Genomic DNA, 22,304 nt, shown 5'->3' with positions numbered 1-22,304 from the left:
ATTTCATAATACCATAAGTTTGTCAAGGAAACTATTATCATATTATCCATATCAGAATATTATGTATATTATTTTCTTAATAATCAATTCGATTATTTATTAAGTTTTCATATTAATCAAATTAGAAAATTTCAATCGTTAATAATTTATTTAATGGGGATAAGTTATTATGGTTGACGAAAATAAGATAAGGAATAAAGAGAAACCATTAGGAAAAGGTTTTATAAATTATTCAAAATTCAAAACAACGGTGGGCGAACAGGAAAAGGAATCAATGCTATATGTGAGGAGAAGAAAACTTTTAATTAGCATGGAATTTCTCAATGCTTTTAGTCGTCATTAGCTTAATAAAATGAACGGAAAGGAACATTTTTTTTCTTTCAAAAAAAAAAAAAAGATAGAAAAGTGGAGACCACATGTATGGCAACGATCGACTCATTTAGCTGCTTTAAGGTCGAGAGGTTCTATAGAGCGATTTCCATTTCAGTCGGTTTTATTCAATTCAACGAATTTGTAGCAGAAAACACTCAAAGACTGGGTGATGATGGAAGCTCTGAAATCTGAGCAACTGCCAATGAGAATAGGGCCGTGGACTCCCGAAGAAGATGGAAAATTGATCAATTATATAGCAACACATGGCGAGGGCAGGTGGAATAGCTTGGCAAGATTTGCTGGTATTGAAACTGCATATTTTTTGTAATGGCAGCTTTAATATAGCTTAAACTAATTTCTTTCTTGTCTAGGTTGTCTAAAATTGCACAGCATTTGCCTGGAAGAACAGACAAGGAGATAGAGAACACCCACTTGAAAAAAAATCAATACACTAAGTTACGATGGAACAAAACCTTTATATTTGATAGCGACCACATGAATATGTCTGAAACTGAAGCTTCATTTTCCACTAATATACCACAAGAATCATTTTCAACCTGGTGTGGTGGGATCTCAGATTCATCATCTTCAAGAAGCTTCAATGGGATCTCAACAATGTCATGGAAGCAGCTACCTATTGCTAATTCCTCATCAAGCTCTAATAATATCATCTCTGAAATTGATGAAAACCAGCTCATGGAAGATAGCTTTGGATCTTTTGGAAAGCCTAGAGAATTTGCAAGAGTGGCAAGAGGATGGCAAGTTCAACTGAAAACTCTGTCCTTATTAATATTTTCATTCATAATTGTATTTTTATTTAAATATATTTAATTTTTTAAAAATAATTAATTCTTCATAAATTACAAAAAGATGATAATATAATTTAAAATATAGTAAATTAAAAAAAATTTATAAATTCTATTTTAATTAAATAAAAAATTGCAATGTATTGATATCTAAGGAAGTATAGCTTGATTTGCTGATAAAATTGAAAAAGAATCAAGAGTTCCTAAAAATTCAACTTCCTCTGCCCTAAGAAGCTCAATTTTGCCCTGTATATCTCTCAGAGAGAGGAAATGCGAAGAAGGAAAAGTAAAATGTCTGATCATATTCCTCAAGAGTTGCTTACAGATATATTTTCAAGATTGCCAGCGAAATCGCTCCTCAGATTCAGGTGCGTTTCTAAAACTTGGCACTGTTTAATCAGCGATCCTTCATTCATAGCTCTCCACCTCGAGACTGCAAGAAACGGTGAATTACTTTTCCTCAGGTATAAGCTCGAAGGACCGCGCATAACAGATGAGCGTTTTTTTCTATATCCAGACGATTGCTTACCTGAAAACCCAGTTGGGGTACTGGATTGCCCATTCAAGGCCGATGATTATGTTAATATAGTGGGTTCTTGTAATGGGGTTTTTTGTCTAGCTGATAATGTTAATGGCTTATACACTGATAGAGCTGCTTTATGGAATCCTAGTGTTAGAAAGATCGTTCCAATTCCTGTTTCCCTATATACACTCACACTCACTTGGGTTTGGTTTTGATTCCAAAACTGATGATTATAAGTTGGTGAAATTAGTGTATTTGGCCGATGATGATTTTGACTTTACTCGACCGCCTCTGGTTGAGATTTTCAGTTTGAGAAGTAGGGGTTGGAGAATGGTTCATCATGATCTGGAATTTTTCACTACAGCATTTTCAAAAGCTGTTCTTCTGAATAGAGCTTGTCATTGGCTTGCCCATAAGCCACAGAATGGGGGTGAGGTGATTATTTTGTTTGATTTGGGAGAAGAGGTTTTGGGGGAAATAGAGGTACCAGATTGTTTAGTTAACCAATATAGCTTTATGGATGTTGCAGTTTTTGATGGATCACTTTTGCTGGTTCCTTCTCATAAAAGGAATGGGGGAGAACATAGGTTGTCAGTCTGGATAATGAAAGAATATGGTGTTGCAGGATCTTGGACCAAACTTTTCAATTTTCCATATTTGGTTTGGTTTTCAAGGTTAGTTGCATTTAGGCAAAATGGGAAGGTTCTATTGGCAATGGGCGGAAAGCTATTCTTCTATGATCCCAACACAGAAGAACTCTCGGATACTAGAATTTTGGCCAAAACATACTCCGTTTATTTGGATACTTTTGTGGATAGTCTGGTTTTAATGGATGAATAAGTCTACAGAAATCTTTGAGGAGGATGCATCTAGTTCTAGTTCTAGTTCGCAGACGGTAATTAATAAAGCAGGTGGAGAATCAAAGGAAGAAGCATGGGCAAATGGTTGCTTGTACAAATTCTAGCAACTCAGTGATCAAGAACAATGATCTTCTTGTGCTAGTATGGACCAGCAGCATCAGCGTACGTAAGTTTATTGGAGCATTTAACTAGTTTTTGTTTTTGCAGTTTTATTCTTTGAAGTATTTAAAGTCTGATTAGCATTTTAATAAATATCTTTGTGTCTTGACTCTTGATCTATTAGGCTCCAATTCAACTCAAGAATTGCCCCTAATTGCAAAGTAAATAACTTGTCAATGAAAACTTAATTTTTCTGCAATTTTTTCAACTTCTTTCATTATGAAGGATGAAATTTAAACATTGATAACACATAACTCAAAAGGGTAATAATGCTTGTTCAAGATTGATTCTTCAAGCTTACATTCCCACAAGGGAAACACCAATCACAAGCAAATTGATTACAATTCGGTGTTGTTGAATATATTTAATTTCAGGATACCAAAGTCGCACAGACTGATGTGATAAAACAAAATCTTTCAAGTTGCCAACCTTCCTTGAATTCTCTGAATTTACCTGGGTGATTTTATTGATATAATTCCTCTCCAAATTACACAGCACAGTTACCTAGAACTCAGAAACTAGTAACTGGAGCAGACACTTGAAAGATATCAAATACAAACCATGTTTCGGATTAATGACAGAATCAATTAAGAATTATAGTCATATTCCATGGTGACTGTAACCTCATATAAAATCTAATTCTATTTAGAACGTATGACCTAACTCCTAACTCAGGCACGACTTATAAATCTTTATAAACTGGTATTTTCTAAGACCAAAATGGATTCAAGGAATCCTAGTTTAAGAAAAATACTATATTTGTTGCCTATGAATAGGCTGCCTCAAGGTATATATTATAAGGTAATAATCACTTACCATATCCTCATAATATAAACTTCATTTGAAAAGAATCATTTTGCAAAAAAAAAAAAAATTCAAATGAATTCTTAGGATTGATTGGGCTGGGCTGTTACCATTGATCAAAATCAAATATCATACTTGGGATGTTTGGAATTAGTTTCTTCGTTGGTGGAACACTCTCTTCTTTGCTATAGGTCTCTTTGGATGTTCGGAAATGATTGTGTGTTCAATGCCAAAGTCCCTTCAGTCTTTGAAGTTTGCAGCCTAATTCTTTTTAGAGTCTCTTTATGGATAAAAGCTATTGATCCCTCCTTTCCTTTATTGCTTCAGACCTTATGGCGTCTTCTGTCACTATTCGTGATTGGTCCAACCAGAAGAAACATGCCCTGCTGTTTTCTGGAAGTCTCCCCATTTTCGCTCCATTAAATGCAATGTGGATGACTCATCATTAGGCAAACCTGGACCTAGTGGCATTGGTGGTGTTCTAAGTAATTCGCAAGGTATTTTCTATTTTCTTGTGTCTTTTGTCTTCCAATGCTGGTTGCAATGCTTCAAACCTTGCAGAGCTGAAAGCTATAGCTAAAGCTTTGAAAATTTACAAAGACCTCCCCATTGCCTCTTCTTGCAAAAGTATTTCATTGAATCAGATTCAAAGATTGCTTTGTCATGGATTACTGATCTCAACTTTGCTCCTTGGAGAACTCCTTCAATTATAAACTCCATTGTGAACTGCCTGTGTACCTGGCCTCACATTGAGTTCATTCACAAAGCAAATTCAGCTGCTAATTCTCTAGCTAACAAAGATGGAAAGGATCAATTTGTAAAGTGGAGTATTTCCTTTCTCTTTTCTTTTTTATTCGTGACCACAAAGTGAATTGCAAGGAAACTTTAAAGAAAAAAAAAATAATTATGAAATTATAGGATCATTTTTTATTTAGAAAATTAGATTTATTGGCTCAGTTCCATAAATGAAAGTTCATATTAATTGAATCGAATTAAAGAATTTATTTTTTTGAATTAATTATTAATCAACCTCTAAGTACAGTTATCGAAAATAAAAGTAAAATTAATTTTCATACGATCGTTTGAATGGAAGCAGAAGTTATTTTGAGAAAAATTTATAATTTAGTCACTGAATATTATCATTATTAACTAATCAGTTTCTATATTTTCAAAAATTTATTAAAACATTCTTATTATTTCTCTCTGTCAACGAAATAGTCATTCCGTCAATTTTTACTATTAAAAATATAGTAAAAAATCAAATTAACCCTTCCTCTCTTTCTCTTTTTCCTCCTCCTTCTTCTCTTTCTTCATTTTCTTCTTCGATTCTTCTTTGATTTTTCTCTTTAAAGGGAGGAGAAAAATGCGATTCTTCTTCAATTTTTCTTTTTTTTTTTTCAAGAGGAGGAAAATAAAATGATTTTTTTTTTCCGTCTTTAAAGAGGAGGCGACAATCTTTTCTTATAAGCGTGGAAATTATTTAAAAAAATATATTTATTTATAATAAATTACATTAAAATGAATTAAATTCATAAATAATGTTAGTTTTTGTTGAGTATCAACCGTTGATATGCATAAATTTTAATTAAAATTTTTTAATTATAATTTTACACTAATTAACAACACTAATATATATAATATTATATATTATCTTGATTTCTAAATACATTACCCTGGTAATCTCCAGAAAAAGTAAGGGGAAGTGGCATTTGGCTTGGTCAAAGTCAAGCTTATTTTAAAGAACAATTCAATATAAAAATGGAATTTAATTATTTCAATGGTATGGACGAAATAAAGGAAAAATTGTGCAAGGATGGTAAAAGCATTGATCAGTTGAGCACTCATTTCAAAAGCATATATAATTCAAATGCTTTACCTCTTGTTTAGAATAAAAAAATATTAGCATTTAATTCAATTCAATTTTTTTATAAATTTATTATTTTAAAAAAATTATTTTATTTAACTTACAAATTTTTATTTCTTTCGAAAAAAATTATCTTATAAAAATTTATTTAAATTTTTTATTTCAAAATTAATTACACAAAACAAAGAGGCAGAGAAACATGAGAATGAGAAAGAAATGAAGCCCAAGAGTCACAAGATAAAATTTCTCTCCATAGTATTATTTTGTTCATAAGTGATGCTCTGAAATTTAAAAAATAGAGTTTTTTAGTATGTAAGTTAGGTAAAGGAAGATTACGTCCTTTCCCTTTATATTTTTTTTCTTCTAGTGACGCATAACCGTTATTCTGCTACAGTATTATTTGTTTTTGTCACGCAGATCCGTACGTACGGACATATCAGTGTATCTCTCTCTGTCAGATGATCATTTAATTTTCTTTAGCGCACATGCTAATTGGGCTGCGAGGTGACTGAGCCTGTTCTCCTACCTCTTACTATATCATTGGACTAGACTATTTTTTGGTGGACCTATGTGTAAAAATGATCTGGCCTGCTTTGCTTGGTCAGACTGAGACACGCCACATTGAACCGATCTGCTTGAGAATGATTATATAGATTTTAAATTTGAATTCTTGTCTAAAATCCAGCCTCACTCAAAATAGGAGAAATCTGACGATCATCAATAAACATAAGAATAGGTACTACAATTTTATTTCCCATTTCACTTTATTAAAATTTTTTTTTTCCTACAATAAATTTTTTCACTTAACCATTTAAATTTTAAATTAAATGAAAAATGCGACCAATGTGAATTATTTATTTATTTATTTTTCTAATTATTTAAAAATAAAACAAATTATTATTGATTATTGACTGATAAAAAAAGTCAATTTATAAATTTTGTTGACGCGCTTCAGTTGTTTTGACTAGTTTTGTCCTTTCTGTTGGTGGAGTTTTGCAGTACTGGAGAAGTCTTTGTCAAAACATGAACATTGCTGGTCAATGGTCATTTTCGCTTTTTCTATCCATTAATGGTGGACGAATAATCAATTATATATCACAAATATATTCTTCTTTTTTTTTTTTTTTACTATTGCACTATTTTTTAATATTTTATTTCGGTCGCCTTAAATTTTACGCACAAAAATGTTAATGTAGTCTAAATAAAAATTTTTAATATTAAAACCAAATTAATATGCAAAAAATTCATTCAAAAGCATAACCTTAACTATATAGAGTTCATGAGATGGCTAACGTATAGTGAAGTGCATGCATGATTGTCATCTCGTCGTCTTATGATGTTTCCTAGGAAATTTTGCTAAAATAAAATAAAAATAAAAGGAATTCGCATGAGGTTGTCCAACTTTTCTGCTTTAAAAGAAAAAAAAAATTCTTTTGAATGACTATAAAGATTGGACTTCAATATAAGCTGTGATTGTGGAATATAGTATTCCTGCTGTATATGTTTGATTTCAACTTCAACAAACTTTTAAATAATCATTTTTGTCAGGTAGGAATTGAATAACATGTTGAGATTGGTCCATTGAATTGAGCTCATTGTTTTGATTGAAAAAAAAAAAAAGAAAGAAAAGCAGAAGCATCAGCATTTCGAGATTGGTCATTGAATTAAACCCAATTTTCCAAGCCTTCTGAAGGCCTATAAACAAACCCCAAAGCTCCGCCATCACAATTGAGCAACTGCCATGTTTATTGCTAACCTACACATTTCCGAGCTCTAAATTCCACCAGGAAAATATAAAAAATATTCAGAATAAAACAATTAATAATCATTTCTTTGTTCTGAATTCAGAACAAAATAGAACAAAATATAGAAAAATAAGTTTTTCTGTAATGAGTTTTATAAATAGTGACGTTATGCATATTCTTTGGATCAAAGTCTTAAGTGCAGTCTACATCTGTAATTTCTCCATCACAACCATCTTGGTGCCAATTTAACACGTAACAATTAGTTTTGAATTTTACGGGAATTTGACACAGATCAATTTGAATCTTCTATTCAGCTTACGATGGTGGCCACTGTGTGGCAGGAACTTGTAAAATAAACTGAAGAAAGGTGAACACAGAGTTCAAGCAAATCTTCTATTCAGCTTACGATGGTGGCCACTGTGTGGCAGGAACTTGTAAAATAAACTGAAGAAAGGTGAACAGAGTTCAAGCAAACAGAAGTGAAAGGGGATGGAAGCACTGCTAAGGAATTTGTAATCCTTAGAAACAGCAAATCAGACCAGGGGAGGATCTTCTATTATTCCTTGCAGGTTGCTGGCGGCTTAAAAGTTTCCAGTGATATCTATATTATTTCTTGGAGGATTGTTAGTGGCCATCACCTTGACAAAAAAATAATTTTAAAAATGTTAATAAAATAAATAATAAAGGAAAAATAGTAAAAAATAAAAGATTTAAATTTTAAAAATAGCTTTGTAAATATTTGTGAAAACTCTCTTCTTAATGCTATTTTATATTATTTATAAATGCTTTTTCTAATATTATATTTGTTAATTAATTTTCTCTTACATGATTCACGGTTGGCGAAGTTGATTTTGGTTTGGATGCTTGGTGGGTCACAGCAAATTTACAATGAGATTTTGGTTGGAAAAGAGTTTGAGCTTGAATTTCAGAAATATTAAATTAATATTTATAAATTTATTATATAAAATAATTAAAGAGACGTTGCTGACCATTTTGCAAATTAACAAATTAGTTGTTGTTTTGGCGTTCTTTGATGTAGTTTTCCTCTGCTGGAGAATTCTTTAGTCAATACATCGAACATTACTGGTCAATGGCCATTTTCGATTTTTCTCTCCATCCATGATGTACGGACAAGCAACTTTGCGGATCTATGGATCCCCAACTGAAATCGGATCTTGAAAAAAAAAAATGCTCAAAATTCGATAGAATCCATTAAATAGGTCGACTTATTACAACCTGTAATTAAAGCGGGCCAGACTGACCCAAGACTTATCTGTCAGAGAAGAGATGTGACAGGGAGTAGAAAAGCAGGCCCGACTATGCCACGACTCTATCAGCATACGTGTTGAAGGAAAATTAAATAGCTGTTTGACGAGAATAAGCAAGCAAATATGTCCGTACGTACACTGCGTGACAAAAACATGTAACACTATAGCAGTATGAAGGGTATATGTCATTAAAGGACAATGAAAAAAAAAGAAATAAAGGGAAATACATGACCCCTTAGATTAGGCTTACACAGACCTCCAAACTCTATTTTCTCTGATTTCAGATGATCAACCATTATTTATTATTGCACAATCTTATAATAATATTTTTTAAAACATTAAAATATTTGAAATTTTTTTATCAGCTCAAACATTTTTGTCATCTTCGTTTGAAAATTAATTGATAAATAAATGATCACTCCTTGAAGTCATGGGTTCAAAATGTCACAAAAGCAAATCTCATCACAACAATATAATCAGAAACAAGTTGGTGACCACCAGAGTAAAACAACCATGAAAGCAGCGCAAACCACAAAAGGAAAAGGCTATAGAACAACCAAAAATGCAGTACTCGCAGGAAGGAGATGATACAGAACTCATCGCCTCTCAATAGCTTTTGGAGGCGTAGATCATTGGTCGCCATGGTGCAATCCTGAGATGTCGATATCACTTAATCATGAACCTTCTAGTAAGCAAGTAATAACACAACCCTAGAAAACAATTCTTTTAATGTATAAAACAATTCTTTCATATACTTAGATCGTTGGAGAAGTGTGATCTATCAAATTGAGATGGTTGTTGAAGGGGTAAGACTATGAGTGAAGTTGACAAGTATTAAATTTAAATATTTTATATTTAAATTTATAAATTTGTTATATACACAAATGAAATAGCCATGCCTTTCGGAAAAAAAAAAAAAAGCCATTCCCTGCTGGCTTAAAACAAGGGGAAATTACGAGTCAGTGGTCAATACATGAACATTATGGATCAATGGTGATTTTGGACTTTTCTCTTCTTCCATGGTGAACGAATAAGCAAACTTCAGAAGAAAAAAAAAAAAAAAAAAAAAAACAACTGCATATCACAATTTATATATATATGGAATCAGATTCACAATTTTCACAATTTTGACTTTGAATACAATTTTCACTTGGATCACAATTCATGGAATCAGATTCTCAAAAATGCACTCTTGGATTCAAGATACGTATATTTCAGAAAAAAAAATATATTTTTTTAAAATGAACAAAAAAATAATAAAATTAAAATATCGTATATTGAGAATATTCTAAATGTAAAAATTTCACAAATGTATATATAAGAAAAATGATTGATCAAAACAAGTTTATATGGTTACTCTATTGTTTGAACTATATATGAACATAATTAAAATAATTGAAGTTACATTTTCATATAACTTTTAATGGTGAAATTATATAATAATTTGAGTATTATAGATATATGTTAAAGAGCAACTAATCTTGAATTTTACGGTAAATTTAGACCGGATTTAATTTTTATTGTCGACGTCTGATTGAGACCCACGATAGCTTTTCAGAAATGAAATTTCGAGACGTATGACTTTCAATAGTGCGATGAGGGCCACATATCTGTCACAAAATTCGATATGAAAATTTTATCGTTTAAGAATTAATTTTATCTGTTATTTATTTATTTTGGATATTTTTCTTGAAATTATAGGAAGAAAACTGTTTTTATTTTCTTACCTCTTGTATAGTAAGTTACAGAGTTTATATATTACATGATATGAACAATTAGACCTTTGATTGAATCCTCAATTATGTCCTAGAATCGTGCTATGCTAAATATGGTAAGATTTGATCACTGACTGATTTACAATCATGACAGAGGATCACTGATTGATTTACAATCATGGCAGAGGATTCTTTCCAACAACTGATTGATTTACAATCATGACAGAGGATTCTTTCCAACACTCCCCCTCAAGTTGGTTCATGTGGATCTAGCATACCCAACTTGCCCAAAACCTCATGGAATATTCGTCCAGCCACTGCTTTGGTTAGGATGTCTGCCCATTGATCCTCTGATCGAACAAACGGTAAAGATATCAGACCACTGTCTAACTTTTCTTTGATGAAATGTCGGTCTATTTCAACATGTTTTGTTCGATCATGCTGAACTGGATTTTCAAAAATGCTTATTGCCGCCTTGTTGTCACAACGGAGTTCAGCTGCATCCTTTGATGGGAATCCAAGCTCAAACATCAACTTTCTGATCCATAGGAGTTCTGCCATTCCTTTTGCTATTCCCCTGAATTCTGCTTCAGCACTTGACAGTGCCACCACCTTCTGTTTCTTACTTTTCCACGTTACCAAATTTCCTCCGACAAAGGTAAAGTATCCTGAAGTAGATCGTCTGTCAGAGAGATCTCCTGCCCAACTTGCGTCCGTATATCCACTGATACTGAAATGACCATTCTTTTTGAACAACATGCCCATCCCAGCTGTTCCTTTCAGATATCGAACGATTCTTAATGCTGCCTCCATATGGTCTTGTTTTGGATCATGCATGAACTGACTTACCAAACTCACAGCATATGCCACGTCTGGTCTGGTGTGTGATAAATAAATCAGTTTTCCTACCAGTCTCTGGTACCTCCACCTGTCTGTGGGTCCTTCTTTTGAGTCCTTGCTCAACTCGTGATTGATCATTACCGGAGTATCGATTGGTTTGCAATCTATCATTCCTGTTTCAGTTAACAGATCAAGAATGTACTTTCTCTGTGATATTAGAATTCCCTGGTTTGATCTGAGAACTTCGATTCCAAGAAAATATTTTAGCATCCCCAGGTCTTTCATCTCAAATTCTTGGAATAAGTTGTCCCTCAGTTGTTTGATTTCGTCCACATCGTCTCCAGTTATAATCATGTCATCCACGTATATAATCAAACACGTGATCTTTCTTCCTTGCCTCTTCAAGAATAGAGTGTGATCGGAGTTACTCTGTCGATATCCATTTTTCTTCATTACTTGAGTAAATCTCCCAAACCATGCTCTGGGTGACTGTTTCAACCCATACAAGGCTCGCCTCAATCGACACACTTCTCCCCTTCTATATCCACTCATGAACCCTGGTGGAGCATCCATGTATACTTCCTCCTCCAGATCACCATGTAAGAAAGCATTTTTCACATCAAATTGGTGAAGTGGCCAGTCTAGGTTTGCAGCTAGAGAGAATAGGACCCGTATTGTATCAATTTTTGCTACTGGAGAGAATGTTTCAGAATAGTCAACTCCATAAGTCTGAGTATATCCTTTTGCTACAAGTCTAGCTTTATATCTGTCCACCGTTCCGTCTGACTTATACTTTATGGTAAACACCCATTTGCATCCCACTGGTCGTTTTCCCTTGGGTAGCCAGCATTTTTCCCAGGTCTTGTTTTTCTCCAGGGCATCCATCTCGGTCTCCATCGCCTCAACCCATCTTTTGTCCTTCTAGGCCTCTGTGGCATCCTTTGGTATCCATTCTGAGCAAATGTTTTTCTGTAGGTTGACCAACTGAGGTGATAGTCTTTCTCCTCTGGTAACATTTGCCACAGGGTATCTGGACCTGGCTGCCTCGAATTCTGGATCATATCTCCTGGGTGGAATTCCTCTATTATTCCGAGGGGGTAGGACATATTGGCCTATTTCAGGAACCTCAAGGGAAATGGGTTCAGTAGTAAGGTTATTAGAACCAGGGGAAAGTTCAGATTCACATACCTCAGTTGTGTGTTCCTCAGGATATTCTACGGTGTCAGGTTCTAGTTGTGACGTTGAGACCGAGGACTGTACTAGATGGTCAGTGTCTCCCAGTTCTGGTGTAGACTCAGGAAGAGAAGAATGATTAAGTTCTGGCCCCTCCTGACTAAGCCAATTTGGCAGTGGTGGTGATTGTGCCGTTGTCTCCCCCTCACTGCTAGTTGGCGAGGGAAAAAAATATTCCTCTTCCAGAAAAGTGCAGTCCATGGTAGTGAAGAGTTGTTTAGAGATTGGGTCAAAACACCGATAGCCCTTTTTATGGACACCATAACCAAAGAAAACACACTTAAGAGCACATGGATCAAGTTTAGTGCGGTGTGTTTTAGGAATGTGAACATAAACTGTACAGCCAAAGATTTTAGGTGGAAGGTTGAGAAGGGAAGGGATGGTGTGATGAGAGGACAAGGTATGCAAGGGAGATTGGAAATTAAGGACGCGAGACGGAAGTCGATTGATGAGGTAAATGGATGTGGCAACTGCTTCAGACCAAAACTTAGGAGGAACTTGGGCTTCAAACAATAGGGCTCGGGCAGTCTCAAGGATATGTCGATTTTTCCTTTCAGCAACCCCATTTTGCTGTGGTGTATAAGGACAAGTAGTTTGGTGAAGGATCCCATTATCCCGGAAAAAGGTTTGGAGATGGTTATTGACAAATTCCCCCCCATTGTCAGATCGGAGGACTTGAATGGTCTTGTGAAATTGGGTTTTAATCATGCGGAAAAAATCACAGAATTTCTCAGCCACTTCACTTTTTTGTCTTAACAGGTAAACCCAAGTAACACGAGTGCAATCATCAATAAAAGTCACAAAGTATCTATAATCAGGGGAGACAGTTTCCGGGACAGGCCCCCATACATCAGAGTGTATTATTGAGAAGGGAGTATCAGATTTATTTGTGGATATATGATAAGTACTCTTATGACTCTTAGCAAGCACGCATGAAGAACAAACTGGAATGTCAATGGATTTAAACTCAGGAAACAAAGTACGAAGATAATCACTTGAGGGATGGCCGTAGCGCCGGTGCCAGAGCCATAACTGTCGGGTTGAGGACCCTTGAGCTAAATGAGCTAACCCAGTACTTGAGATCTCCTCCACATAGTACAGTCCATCTTTCTCAGTACCACGGCCCAGTACCGTGCCCGTATGAATATCCTGCAAAACACAAAAATGAGGATACATGAGTACTCTGCAATTTAACTGTTTGGTGATTTGACTGACAGAGAGTAATTTGCAAGATAAGGAAGGTACATAGAGGCTGTTGGAGACATTTAAAGTGGGGGTTATAGAAACGGTACCACCACCGATGACCGGGAAAGAGCCACCGGTAGCGTTTAGAATATTGGATTTTGAGGGTGGGGCTGACACAACAAAATCTGAAGAATCATTAGTCATAGTGTCTGTGGCTCCTGAATCAAATATCCACCCACTAGTATTTTGTACCTTGTTAGAATTAAAACAAGCAGAGGCACATTTAGATTTATTTAAAGAGACAGGGGTAGAAAGGTCATTTGCCCTCCTTTCTAACCCTAAAATACCTCCTTTCCGATCATAAGGGACACCCGTGCCTCCTCCTTTCGCGGCTCCTTGTAGTGCCGTGATAAACATCTCCATCATCTTTGCCCATACAACATAATTGGAATCATTCAATTTTATGTCGGACGGTGGCTGTGCTGAATTAAGAGTGAATTGGTTCACTGATTTCTGATTTCCATCTTGGCTATTCTGAATTAACTGGAGTAGTTTTTGTGACAGGTCTGCTATTGGATCAATTATTGTCTGGGATTGGTCAACCGGGCTGGGGAGGTCGGCCATTGTTGTTTCGGTGAGAGAAAGAAGTTGGAAAGGGTATCTGGTAAAGGATTATTGCAGGATGGCTATATTTTTAGACCGAAACCTGCTTTGATACCATCTTGAGATTATAGGAAGAAAACTGTTTTTATTTTCTTACCTCTTGTGTAGTAAGTTACAGAGTTTATATATTACATGATATGAACAATTAGACCTTTGATTGAACCCTCAATTATGTCCTAGAATCGTGCTATGTTAAATATGGTAAGATTTGATCACTGACTGATTTACAATCATGACAGAGGATCACTGATTGATTTACAATCATGGCAGAGGATTCTTTCCAACAACTGATTGATTTACAATCATGACAGAGGATTCTTTCCAACAATTTTAAATATTTTTATAATTTTGCATATTAAGGTTTTGTTTTTATTATAAATAATCTCTCTTAACTATTAGAAACTCACTTTTCAATTTTTTATAAATTTCAATAAGACTTTTCATTTTTTAACCTATCTTTTTTTTAATTTCATTTTAGTCAAACGATATTATTAAAACTCCTTATAGAATTTAAATAATTTTTTATCAGTAACATTTTGTTTAACTATATATATAAGTTCAAAGCACACAAACATATAAAGATACCAGGACACTAAATTTTTTACCTGATATATTTGGGGCCCTTCAATATGAATACAAGAAAGAAATACTCAGAATTAATCTACTCATTCATTAGTTGTTTATCTACCTTAATCATTTTAGTTGGACAGTATATATGAACATGAGTTTGAGACTTATCTTATGAGTTTCCTAGGAGATTCTAGGAAAATTTTTTTAAAAGGAATTCCCACGAGGCTGCCACCTTTTCTATTAAAAAGAAGAAAATGGAAAAAAAAATAAAATTCTTTTGAATGACTATAAAGCTTTGACTTGTAGAGTGGAGCTGTATTTGTAGAACATAGTACTTCGAATGTTTGATTTGAACTTCAACAAACTTTTTTTAATTTAAAATTAGCTTGTTGATTAATTTAAAAATATTTTTCCTACCATTTTTGTCCTCTACGTACAACCAATATCGTAACATGATTTGAGGGAGAAAAAAATAAATAAATAAAAAAGAAAAAAGGACATTAGGTACCATTTCGGGATCGTTCTCATTGAATTGAATTGATATTCTTATATAAAAATATTTTAAATAAAATAATTAATAATTATTTAATCCTATTATTTACTAAAATGTTAGTCAATTTATGTGCGATTTGAATATTTATATTATTAATTTATTTAATTAATATTAAAACAAATTTAAAATATTTTAGTTGATAGAAAATTAAAATATTTAATTTTAGAAAATACGTTGTGATTAATAAATAAATATTAAATAATTAATTTAAACAAATATAACAACCTAGTAATTTAATTATTTGCTTTTATAATAAAAGTCTAGGTCCAACGGAAGAGCACGTGCCTCAGGAAATGTCTCCTCCATCCAAATGAATTGGATCCCGACATTTTCCATCAAAAACAGCTAATGGATAGTTTGATTTTTATCTAATACGTCTTGACTGAGATGGTCGTTCAAGTAATAAAATATTTTTATAAAGTAAATTTGGAAATTTTGTTTTGAAATTTTTATAATTAAAATATTTTTTTTAATATGGGTCAAATAATTCAAACTCTAAAAGATAAGAGATAAGTCTGGAAAGTTTGAATTGAGAAATCTAACGTTAGATTATGGCCAACTAATCCTTGACGTCTACATAATCTATATGCAAAGACTCCCACAGTATTCTTATAATTATAAAATTTTATTTTACTATTTTAATTTTTTTCTCCAACTGAAAAATAGTAAAAATATTTATAATATTGAAAAAATATTTTATCAAAAAAGATTTATTTGAAATTAAAAGATAAAGTTGATGTTTTGATATCTAGAGAATTTACGGTATGTGTAAATTTAGTATGTGTAAACTTAGATGAAATTTAGTATATGTAAACTTAGATGAAGGGAAATGTACTTCTCCCTTTTATTTCTTTTTTTTTTTTATCTATTAGTAATGTCTAACGATTTTTCTACTACAATGTCACATGTATCTATTATATAAGTTCGTACGTATGGAAATATCATAATCCTTTTTCACATTAGGCGGTTATTTAATTTCGCATAAACAGTGCCACCCATTTCTATTACGCAGATCCATACGTATAGAAGTGTCAGAACACCTTCCTACGTCAGACGACCATTTAATTTTCTTTGCGAGCATTCAAACAGGATGACGAAATGACTAGATCTGTTGTTTTTCATCGTGTCACATCACCAGACTAGTCGGTGAGTAGAAAAAAATTTTAATTTTTTTCTAGACTTTGATGAAAAGTCCATGAGTGACTTTTGCCTATTTGAAATCATGTGCTTATTTAGCAACCAACCCTTTAAGGAAAAATTAATGTCATGTATGCTTACTCCATGATCTCATCCATCCTTTTTTTTTTTAAAAGGTAAATTGAAAGAATTTATATAAATTATTTAAAATTCATTTATAAAGCACATTCAAATCGTTTTTGCTTGATATAATATTAAAACACATGAAAAATATTTTTTAAAAAATAAACGACGCGTGTAATTAATTTATAAAAAAAAATTATAGATAAATGGCAATGATACCTACCCGTGTTATTTCATTACTAAGCATTTCTCTAATCTTTAATTTTCCAGGGTGACCAACTCCTATTTTCAAAACTGGGGCTTATGCTTATCCCAAAAAAAAATAAATAATAAAAAACAATGGCGTTAATACCGTTGAAAGTGTCAATGAAATATAGTTAATATAATTAAAAATTTTATCTAATTTTTTCTAAAATAATTTTCAGTCCTTAATTGAAAGACCACGTTCTAAATAATTCCGGTTTGACTCCTTATTTCCTTTCTCTTAATCTAGTGGTGTGCAATCGATGAAATTTGATAAAATTCTTATTATAATTAATTAATAAACTTGATAAGGTTTGATCAAATTTTTTTAATCAGAAATTTTTTTTATTTTATTAATTTTCTAAAGCAGCTCAAACAACACAAATAGAAGAAAATTTTGATAAGGTTTGATCATATTAGGATTGTGTATATAATAAGTCTCCTAACATAATCCAATGTATCTACTAAGTCTCTTACCCTAATCCGATGTATCATAGTAGTAAATTATTTTTTAAGAAAATAATTCTTTTTTATTATTTAATTACAATATAAAAAGTTAAAGTTTGAACAAAAACATATATATTGATATTCGAAAATTTAAAAAATAAAATTTACGGTAGTTGTTTAAATTTAAATGGAGAAAAAATTTTTTTTTTATTTTTTTTAATTTATTACTGACATTTAACGGTCTCCCTATTACAGTGTTACCTATCTCTATCACTTAGATCCGATGATCATCATATATAAAAAAAAATATTTATTTTATAAATGCTCAAACGGTATAAAAATAATTTTTTTAATTAATAAATATTTTTTTGAAATCGATTAATTTAAGAAAAATATTTGTATTTTATCATTCTTCATAATGCTTATAAATTTTTTTTAGAAAATATTTTTACAAAAAAAATAGGATGTAATTTATGGACGTGAAAGAAAATCACTGATAAATAGGAAAAAATAATCAACTACCCACTTTCAAATTAATAAAAGTTGGCTGGAGTTGAAATCAAATACATGCAGGAGCATATTCCACAATTACAGCTTGTGCAAAAGTCAAAGCCCTGGTCGCACGGGAATTATCTGAAAAGTCAAAATAATATTAGACGTACTATAAAATAAAATCGGCGATTATTTTAACTTCAAATTTATATTCCTTTAACGTTTAAAGGAATTTATTTTCTAAAATATTATATAATATTATTTTCTAAAAAATAATAACATCATTAAACCTTCAGTGGAATTTCTTTTATTTTCTAAAAAAATATATAATATTATTAAACCTTGTAATTAATTTTTTTTAATAGAAAAATTACCAAAAAAAAAAAAAAAATTCAACTATAAGAATGCTTCTTTCAAAAGATTTTATTTTTCTTTTTTTAATAGAAAAGGTGGGCAATTAATTAATCTCGTGGGAATTCCCGTTTAAGGAAAATTTCCTAGAATCTCCTAGGAAAGTGATGAGACGATGAGAACAGACCAAGATAACTATGCATGCACATAACCACGTCAGCCATCTCTCATCTCCTCTATATAAAGGAGGCATTGCCAAGAATTGAAAATCACACAAGCATTTGAAATCATATTATCATATCGATCATTGTTATGGCTATAGCTTCTAAGCTCTCTCCTCAGCTCATAAGGATGCTCATCTTCTTCCTCATAAGCTTGTTGGCTCTTACAAAACCAGCAATGGCAGATGATGTTGATGACATCCCAAAGAATTTTAATCGTAGTTATTTTCCGGATGACTTCATTTTTGGAACAGCCACTTCTGCCTATCAGGTATAATTTTAAACATGTTCCATTGATTTCTCAACATATGTTTCTAATATAAGTCTCAATCTCATGTTCATGCTTATCCAACTAAAATTATTATGATAGAATTATTCTGAGCTTTGCTTTATGTTATTTAGATCGAAGGGGCAGCAAATATATCAGGCAAAGGACCTAGTGTCTGGGACACATTTACGCATGAGTATCCTGGTATTTTTCGTGTATTTATGTATTTTGAGATTATGTTGATATATAAAATATTAATTATTTATATATAATTTTGCAGAGAGAATAAGGGATAAAAGCAATGGAGATATTGCAGTTGATTTTTATCATCGCTATCAAGTATAATAATCATTCTTTTCCTTTAAAATTTCATATTTATTGTCAACTATAAAATAAAATAAGAAAATAAATTAAAATTGATGTTGCAGGAAGATATACAAAACGTCAAGAATATGGGTTTTAATGCTTTTAGATTTTCCATATCGTGGTCCAGAGTTATACCCAGTAAGTTATTTATCAAAATTTAATCATTTACGAACTTGTGTTAGATATTAGTTAGATTAAATATTTATAATTTTTTTAATTAATTATTTTATTTTTAATTTTAATATTTAGGTGGAAGGAGACGGGAGGGGATAAACGAGGAAGGGATTGAATTCTACAATAGAGTTATTAATGAAACTATAAAACAAGGTGATAATTCTCTTTTTCAAAGGTTTTAATATAGTTCATTTGAAGAAGTTACGAAATTATATCAAACAATATCTAATTTTTTTTTCATCTTAAAAAAATTTCAGGCCTACAACCTTTTGTTACTATTTTTCATTGGGATACTCCTCAAGCTCTAGAGGATAAATATGGAGGGTTTTTAAGTCGTAATATTGTGTAAGTGTATAGTTTTTTACATTACATTTTTTAACTTTTAACTCAATAATTATTTTTTCTTTAAAGCAAAAATACATGTCGTTGAATAATTATAAATTGTATACAGGAGAGATTATCGTGAATATGCTGATCTTCTCTTTGAAAGATTCGGTGATCGAGTGAAGCATTGGATGACTTTTAATGAACCATGGGCTCTTAGTGGATTTGCTTATGATGATGGAGTTTTCGCTCCTGGTCGATGCTCATCTTGGGTGAATAATCAATGTCGTGCTGGAAACTCAGCTACTGAACCTTATATAGTTGCTCATAATTTGCTACTTTCACATTCTGCCGCCGTAAATATATATAGAAAAAATTACCAGGTATACTTCTAGATATATAATGCATGTTATTATTTTTTTTCTTTAACAAACATATATATAGATTTGAGCTTATTATTTTGTTGACTTTTGTAGAAAATTCAAAATGGCAAGATTGGAATAACGCTCTTTTCCTTCTGGTTTGAACCTCTCTCCAATAGAATTTCTGATATAGAAGCTTCAAGAACAGCCATGGACTTTATGTTTGGATTGTGAGTCTTTATTTCAAATTAACCTATCAATTAAGGCTTTATCATATGCATAAGCCTTCATTTAACAGGAGTATTTATTTTTTATTTTTCAGGTGGATGGATCCTTTAACTTACGGTCGATATCCAAGAACTGTGCAAGATTTAGTTGGAGATAAATTAATTAGCTTTTCTGATGAAGAAACTCAATTGCTTAGAGGGTCATACGATTTTATTGGATTACAATACTACACTTCATATTATGTGAAACCAAATGCTTCAATTGATTCGGATCGTATAAGATATAAAACTGATAGTAACCTCACTGAAACTCGTATGTTACCTATCATTTTTTTAGTAAGTTATTAATTTTTTTTTTGTTATAGAATGTTTAGCTAATGAACATATATGTTGTTATTACTATGCAGCTTATGATTATGATGGCAATCTCATTGGTCCACAGGTTAGTATATTAAAAAAAATATATATATAAAATAAATTAATTAAGATATGAATAATCTATTTTTGGATATATCATTAACATAGAAATTGAAATTTGCAGGCTTACTCACCTTGGTTTTATATTTATCCAAATGGTATACGCCATTTATTGAACTACACAAAAGATAGATATAACAATCCAGTAATTTATATTACTGAAAATGGTAAGCAATTAATATATGTCTTTCTTATGTAAGAATATTGATTTCTTAATTATGATTTTTTCATTGATTTTTGTGTTTTTTTCACATTAATTTAGGAGTTGACAATCTTAATGATGAAACTCAATCCATTGAAGAAGCACTTAAAGATGAATTCAGAATAGACTATTACCGAAAACATATTTGGAATACATTGGGATCTCTCAAGTAAGTTTGATATTCAAAATCTTAATCTAAAAGTTTTCAATAATTCTTAATTAATAATTCTAACAATCGTCGCTTTTTGTAGGGATTACAATGTTAACGTCAAGGGATACTTTGCTTGGTCATATTTAGACAATTTCGAATGGAATATTGGTTACACTTCAAGATTTGGTCTGTACTATGTTGATTACAAAAATAATCTTACAAGAATCGCTAAAGACTCAGCTATTTGGTTCACGAAATTCCTCAATCCATCAAACTAGAGTCATTGGAGATTAGAGATACTATACATTTTTTTTTTTGCATTATTCTTTTTATAATTTGGAATTCAATTAATTACATAGCATGTCTTTGTAACAAAATTTTGGTGATGCCTTGAATTCCAGGCATGCCTTCTTGTAATTCTTTGGTTCTATCTTTCAATAAATATTATATATTATCCTTTTGAGCTGTGATCTAATTGAAATTTGTGTTAATGTCAAACTTGGCATCCTTTTGAAGGATGTGAATTTTTTTTTCTTTTTTTATGGAAGAGGGAAATCCAATAATTTTAATTTCTTACAGAATATTAAAAAATATATATATAATTGCGATGTCCAGTCGCTTATCTGTCCACCATGGATGGAAAGAAAAATCCAAAATGAACATTGACCAAATAACTCTCCAGCAGAGGAAAACTACATCAAGGAACGCCAAAACAAGCCAAGAGATACTTTTTTAAATTTGCAAAATGGTCAGCAACACGTCTATTTAATTATTTTTTTTTTTATAATAGATTAATTTACAAATCTAATTGTAAATATTTTAATTTAATATTTGTTAAATCATTCTAATAAGCTCATAATCTTATCATTTTTCATATTTTACTTCCTCATCCTATTCAACAGCCGTCCCAATCCTTATCTTTCCACGATTTGATAGATCACAGCTGCTAAACCTTATATAGTTGCTCACAATATGCTCATTTCTCATTTTGCAATGGTATATATATATATATGAAAAATTACAAGGTATCTTTCAATATATATAATGAATGTTATTATTCATTTCTATATATAGGAAAAATTACAAGGTTTCTTTCAATATATATAATGAATGTTATTATTCATTTCTTTAATGAATATACATATAGATTTTCCGGTTCAACCTTAATGATGAAAATCAACCTATTGAAAAAGCTTAACGAACATACATATAGATTTTCTGGTTCAACCTTAATGATGAAAATCAATCTATTAAAAAAGCACTTAAAGATGAATTCGGAATAGACTATTATCAAAAGCATATGTAGAATACTTTAGAATCTTTCAAATAAGTCTGAATTTCAAAATCTTCATCTAAAAAGTTATGATAATTCTTAATTAGTGTTTCTAATAATGACTGCTTTTTGTAGGGAATATAATGTTAACATCAAAGATATTTTGTTTGGTCATATTTGAATAATTTTGAATGAAATATTGGTTATATTTCAATATTTGGTCTATATTATATTGATTACAAAAATAATTTAACAAGAATCGCTAAACCATGGCTATTTGGTTTATGAATTTCTAAATCTATCAAA

At 31.6% G+C, this 22,304-nt stretch overlaps 1 protein-coding gene and 1 pseudogene across 1 annotated transcript; both read left to right on the top strand.

The window, feature by feature from the left end:
- The first annotated feature begins 1,347 nt into the window (after positions 1-1,347).
- Positions 1,348-2,838, top strand: LOC110619748 (annotated as a pseudogene).
- Positions 2,839-18,239: 15,401 nt separating this feature from the next.
- LOC110608290 (beta-glucosidase 13) lies at positions 18,240-21,182 on the top strand. The gene is made up of 13 exons (XM_021747508.2): positions 18,240-18,445; positions 18,577-18,646; positions 18,723-18,781; positions 18,871-18,946; positions 19,058-19,135; positions 19,240-19,327; positions 19,434-19,689; positions 19,783-19,898; positions 19,991-20,208; positions 20,303-20,337; positions 20,437-20,539; positions 20,635-20,743; positions 20,826-21,182. Exons 1-13 carry the CDS (start codon positions 18,266-18,268, stop codon positions 21,001-21,003), a joined length of 1,566 nt encoding a protein of 521 aa, XP_021603200.1. The 5' UTR covers positions 18,240-18,265; the 3' UTR covers positions 21,004-21,182.
- The last annotated feature ends 1,122 nt before the right edge of the window (positions 21,183-22,304 follow it).

This window comes from Manihot esculenta, chromosome 7, assembly GCF_001659605.2.
Source record: "Manihot esculenta cultivar AM560-2 chromosome 7, M.esculenta_v8, whole genome shotgun sequence".
NCBI lineage: Eukaryota > Viridiplantae > Streptophyta > Magnoliopsida > Malpighiales > Euphorbiaceae > Manihot > Manihot esculenta.
Note: the sequence above shows the minus strand (reverse complement) of the source record. Positions and strands in the feature narration are given on the sequence as shown.